We start from the raw sequence: 6,460 nt of genomic DNA, 5'->3' as shown, positions 1-6,460 counted from the left end.
GCTTTTAAAATCCTTGTCTTCAGCAACAACAAAAGTCTCCCCTTAACTCTGTCACCCTTTCTAGATCCTTTCAAAGCCAAAGTCCTTGGATGGTTCTGACACAGTGCCCCACAATTTGGCTTCTGACCTCATTGTTTTACTTAAACTTGTGTCTGGGATATTAATCACTAGAACTTTCCTATCAGTTCTGTGTATCATTTTATAATTTGCCAAATAATCTGAGAGACATTTGGTTAAATTCTCCTTTATAGGCCTTAAATTTACTCTCTATTTAATGATTTTCTTCCTCCTCTTTGAAAAAAAAAACACAACTCTAGTAAGTTGTCACTGTTATATACCATTTTTAAGTAAGTCAAACAAAATTATCTGTACTCCTTTCATGAAATAAACACAAAGACACACAAGCAGTTCTCCTCAAGTTTGTAGGAATTCACAGATGAAACACCATGTGATCATATTAGGAGATGGGGTCTTGAGGGTTAAGATGAGATGAGGTCATGAGAGTGGAGCACTCATGAATGGGATTTGTGCCCTTATGAGAGTCACGAGAAAATTTGCTGTTTCTCTCTGCCCTCCACCACAGAGCACACTGTGAAAACACAATGAGAAGTCAGCAGTCTACAACCTGAAAGAGGGCCCTCACCAGAACTTGACGCTGATCTTGAACTTCCAGCCCCCAAAACCGTGAGAAATAAATCTCTGTTGTTTGTCAGTTGCTCAGTCTATGGTACTGTGTTACAACAGCCCAAAAGGACTGAATTCCAGCAACAGGAAGCTGTTTATATCTCCACACAGTTTTTCAATCACCCCACTTTTCAAATTACCTGAATTTTCAAATGTAATACCCACATATACGTCTTTCAAGGGTCAGCCAAGGATTTGGAGGGAGCTTGATTATAGACTGTGATACTTCCGCCAGATGACTTCCTCCTTTTGGGACACTCTCATTCAATATGCAGTGGTTAGCAGGCATTTGGTCCTGTCCAAAACGTCCCTATGATATTTGGTCCCCGCCAAAAAGTCCTTGATATTCGGTCCTGGTCTAAAACCATTTGGCATGGACCAAATTCTTATGGGCACTTTGGACAGGATCAAATGTCCTGCAAGGGTAATGATAAGTTTCTTTGTAAGAGGGAGGAAGAGGAAGATTTGAAGACATAAGACAAGGCTATGTGAAGATGATTTAAGTTGAAGGAGAAAAGGTAGTATGTGATGCAGGGCCAGAAGCCAAGGAATGTGGAGCACTTCTGTAAGCTTCAAAGGCAACGGAATGATTCTCCCCTAGAGACTCCAGAAGGAACTGGCCTTGCCAAAACTTTGATTTTCATCCCATAAGACACATTTCAGATTTCCGACTACCACAAATATATATTTTTTTGCTTTGAGCCACTAAATTCGTGGTAATTTGTTACAGTAGGATACCAGAGGAGACAATTTTCAAAGCAGACTTTTTATTTTCAAATATGTCTTCTTCAAAGAAGAAAATATTACTTATAAAGGGTTATCTTGGCACCAATGATTGATATTGGGTAACTTTAATTCTGAGATATCTGTCACCGCAAAGGAAAAGTATGACACCGAAGGGTCAATCTTCTAATTTTCTGTAATATGGAGGAGAAGGAAGACAAAAATATTATACAAGTGTGGGCTTAAGCAATGCATAAATCCCAAATCATTGGATGGTTTTTGTGCTAATGTAAATTACTACGTTTGTCTGCAATGATGTTTGTTCACTGATAAGAAAGCCTTGAAATGGACAATGGCGCCAATCAGCAGTAATTCTTTGGGGTGCATTTCCACTGATGCCAGCCACAAGGACAAACCTTCCACCCAAAACTTCCTACTGCCTCTTGAAGTGTTTCTTTCCCTTCTGTCACATGTAAATAAAATGGCATTTTTTTCTGAGCAAGATAATTTGCATAGTGATAACCTATTTGAAACATGTTGCCCTGGCCTCGATATTTTGGCACAGTGTAACCCATTCTCAACTCACAGGACTGTTCCATCACAATCTAAGAGATTGGGTGCCCCTCTGGACCCAGCACACCTAATCCTGGAAAATTCTGGAGACAGTGCTCAATATATTTCAAACTTCTTTCATTTTTTCCAAAGTCCCAGTGCTCATTTACAAACTGTGCATGTGAGACATCCAAGAAGATGTTCGTAAAATTTCCTTCCCTGTCCAGAAAAAAAAAGTGCATTTATTCAGCCAACATTTACAAAACATCAGTATTGCAGAAAATGAATATGAAACCTTCCCTTTCCTTAAGGATCCCATAGCCTAGAGGAGGAAACAGATGCACAAACACACACAAATACATGCACATGCTACTATTTATAAGTCTGCTTCAAAATCTTCCCAAATAACTGAGAGAGAAAAAGCCCTATGTACTTTATGATCCATTTCATAGCAGAGAGTCAGCAAGATATAGTATAATATATTTCAAAAAAGTCCAACCAAATACCTTAAGAAAGGAGAAAATGAGCATATGTTCCTAAAAGAGTGAGGATTACAGGCAGAGCAACCCTCCACATGGCTGAATTTTCTTTGAAAATCCATGTATGAAACATGAGGATTTTGTAGGTGATTGAGAGGTACAAACTATGTATAAAAAAGATAGGCTATAGGGACGTATTGTACAGTACAAGGAATTATAGCCATTATTTTGAGGATCAATGAAGTATGATCTATAAAAATGTTGAATCTCCATGCTGTACACTTGAAACTAATAGGATCTTGTAAATAAACTATACTTCAATTTTTAAAATGTGGATTTTGAATTATACTCCACAAAACATACAAATATGCAAGATAATATTTCTTTCAACAGATATTTCAATCAAATGTACATCACAGGGAGATGAAAGCCATGTTGCTCTCCTGGCTTCATCTGTCCTAAAGCCCATAACCACATATCTCTACAGAAGCACAAAAATGCAGTTCTAAGAAGCACAAATATAGGAAAAAGAATATTGGGGTTTTTGGTGGTAACAATCAGGGTTTTAGTCCTGATTCACTCCTTGGACAAGTCATCTGACTGAGTTTTCTCATCTGTAGGAAGGGGTAGGAGGGGTTGGGGCAAGGGGAAGAACTCTAAGAAGTTTTACACCTCGTTGAGGAGGAAGAGTTTTCAGCAATTTGTCAACTTCAAAGTCACTCCATGTTTGCTAGTGGTGCCGTCACCGGGTGCTAAACTGTCTACACATGGGTGAGGCATTCTTTTTTCGCTCTCTTGAAAGCTTGATCCTGATCCTGGCCCGACTTCCTCAAGATCTTGAGCAACCTCACCTGCCTTCTTCCTGTAGTATAGTCAAACCCAGAGTGACAAGACACCAAGATATGCATTTGAGCTTAGAGGAAAGAAAGAATCATCTTAGGACAGACACTTCATTCCAGATTTCCAGAATTATAGTATCAAGTATTATTTAATTTCCATTTATTATTTTTCCCTGTGCATATGTTTCTCTTAAGATACTTATAGGAACACAGTTGAACCAAAGCAGGATTTGAATATTGTTGACTCTCCTGGCTAAGTCAACTGTATGTATCTGAAGTGTATTTAGATTTTTTTTCTGAAGTAGTGAAATAATTATAAAGCATAAATGGATATTAATGGGAAATAATTATTTCTTTTTTCTCTGGTCTCCTATTACACAGTTACCTTCTCTAGAGGTAGCCAGTGATGCAATATATTTACGTAACCTTCCAGAGGCATTGCATGGAATTTTTCATGTACATATACTATGATGGCATACTGTATACACTGTTCTATCCATCTTGTTGTTTCACTTAGCAATATATTTTGTAGTTCTTTATTTATCAGTTCACATAGAGCTGCTTGTTAAAGTCTTGTTAATGACTGCATATTATTCCAATGTTTGGATTGTACCATAATGAATCTATCCATGTCCCTACTGAAGGACACAGGTTTTTTCATGTTATACTATCATTCAATTATGCTTACCATTCAATTTGGTGATAAATTTCATTTAATACACATATTTTTATCCAACCATTTCCATTCTAAGAATCCATCTTTCAGTAATATACAACTTGTATAATGATCTATTTCTGAAGACATTTATCACAGAATTTTTGTTATTAGGAAGAACTGGAGATAAAACAAAAGTGTGTTAACCTGGACATACATAATTGTACATCTCCCTCTTATGGAAATCTATGCAGCTGTGAAAATAAATGAAAGATACCTGTATGAGCTTACAGTGAAAACGTATATAATATATTGCTGAGTGAAAAGAGTAAGTTGCAGTACAGTATGTGCATATGTTGTAGGAAAAATCTAACAAAACAACTCACATATACAGAGTGCTAGAAGCATACATAGCAATGTTAAGAATATTTACATGTAGACAGGAAGACTGAGGGCAATTCAAATGGGCAAACTTTCATTTTTTGCTTTGTACACTTGTATACTTTGCATAGTATGTTGTATTTTTGTGGGAAAAAAATGAACTGTTTCAGTAAAGATTTTTTCAATGCCCAGTATCTTTCCAGGAGGACTCTTGTGAGATCTAAGGGAGTTAAAATATGTCAAAGGACCTCCTTTAAAGAAGTCCCTGCCCAGGCTCAGCCAACATTAGCTAACATCATTCTTTTCCTTTACCCAACTTCATACACCATTATAATTTAGTCTCAAATCCTACATTTGCAAGTCTGGCCCTTAGGGCAATTGAGTGATTCTATCAGGAATTTAGGGAGCAAAAGGTAAAATCTCACCTTCTGTCTTCCTCCATGTTAGGCATTTTAAATAACTTCATCCAATCCAGCTTGTCATCAATTGATGTCTTGAGTTTCACTGGTTTTTCTGCCATAAAGAGCATGGTCTTCATGTAATCCACCTGCACTGATTTTGAAGCTGAAACTTTTCATATTGCCTGACCCAAGCTCTCTTGGCAACCTGGTGAGAGAAGAAAGACAGGCATTGTGTCACTCCTTTCATATCTGCTATGAATTAACCAGGATGTCTTTGCCTTTAATTCAGATCAGTTACCTTGGATGTGGAAGGCTTGTTCCCAATTGATAACCTGGGGGCATGCCAGGACTTCCTCTAACTTGTCAGGAGCTTTGTTGAAGATGTGGTAAGTGTTGGTATAATAATCCAGATCATCCTTCATCTACTGATGTAACAAATATCAATCATATTTAGATTGCACTACAATTTACAAAATGTTCTTGGACATGTCTGGAGTACCAGAGACTCATTTGTTTGATACCCTATTTTTTTTGGTGAGAGGTGCAGAAAATGTCCTTGGAGTCCCTGATAGAATATATCACTACTGACACACCAAAGGTTGTTCCTTCCTGATGGTGCACTAAAGTCAACCACCTTTGGGAGGGTGGGCCAGTAGCTCCATTGTCTGGGATGGAAGGTACACCAAATATAGTGTGTATTAAGGGTCTAAAAGAGAGGAGGCTTAATGTGTGGAGAGAATTACAGGAGACAGGGTTGGGGTCAAGACTGGATCCATAAGGAGGTGATGCCTAAGCTAACACTGACCCAGCACTCTGGCACTGGCATAGTGATTGACTCTTGGTGTGCACGTGAAAAGGGGGGACTTTTGGAAAGAGCCAGAGCTCACCACAGCTCCTGGAGTAGAGGGTTCAGTCTGCCACCACAGGCCTGTTTCCCTTCTGCTGCTGACACTCCTCTGAGGGGTGGTCACTGCCGGTGATGGGTTCTAATTCCCCAAATTACTATGTTAATGGATAAGTGGAGTGGGATGCTGTTAACATATTCCTACTCCAGGAAGTAAGGGATTCACTGCTCATATTCTGGAAGATGGAGAAGGCATTCTTATTAAATATACAGGACTTATCTATTGTTTAACAAACCTTTGACATAGTAATTTTTGTCAAACTCACTTTTTTATTGTTAAGAAAGCAGCAGTCTTCCCAAGGTCATACATCCCCAAGGTCAAACTAGTCATCTGGCAGATGTAGATCTCAAACCCAGCACTGACTCAGGTATTACTGGAGTATGTTTATTTAATCACAGGGGAAGAAAAACGCTTCCTAACCATTTCCAGCCATAGGCATCTCTGTTGAGGTGTATGCCTATGATCAGAATCTTGATGGAAAAGAACTGACCAGCTGGGATTCTAATGCTGTTTACAAATCTTGGATTACTGTCTATGTGTTCTAGCCCCATGCCGTATCTCCTAGTCTTGCCCTCTCCCTAAAGCAGCCTCCCAAGCCGCCCTTCCAAACCCTGTGTGAATTAGAGGTGTTAAGGGTCTTCTCCCCAGGCCCCCACTTCAGTTCCCGCATTCCCACACAGAGAACATCCTGGGGCATTCAGCATTCAGTAGCTAGTGCTCTCACCTCTTTCTGAGGTCGTGTAATGACTATCTGATAATCTGGCCAAGCGTCCACCAGCACCTCCATGTTGAATGGGTTTTTATTTTTAATGTTGAAAATAGCACCATATACCTACAAGAG

At 38.9% G+C, this 6,460-nt stretch overlaps 1 protein-coding gene across 1 annotated transcript in view; it reads right to left on the bottom strand.

Moving 5' to 3' along the window:
* Window positions 1–1,769: 1,769 nt before the first annotated feature.
* GLYATL2 (glycine-N-acyltransferase like 2) overlaps window positions 1,770–6,460 on the bottom strand; it is a 5,857-nt gene continuing 1,166 nt past the window's right edge. Inside the window, 4 exon segments of the mRNA XM_010956337.2 lie at window positions 1,770–2,178; window positions 4,739–4,919; window positions 5,013–5,139; window positions 6,344–6,451. Coding sequence (XP_010954639.2) covers window positions 1,770–2,178; window positions 4,739–4,919; window positions 5,013–5,139; window positions 6,344–6,451 — 825 coding nt within the window.

This window comes from Camelus bactrianus, chromosome 10, assembly GCF_048773025.1.
Source record: "Camelus bactrianus isolate YW-2024 breed Bactrian camel chromosome 10, ASM4877302v1, whole genome shotgun sequence".
NCBI classification, from domain to species: domain Eukaryota; kingdom Metazoa; phylum Chordata; class Mammalia; order Artiodactyla; family Camelidae; genus Camelus; species Camelus bactrianus.
The sequence above is the reverse complement of the archived record's forward strand: the minus strand, read 5'-3'. Positions and strand labels throughout refer to the sequence as shown.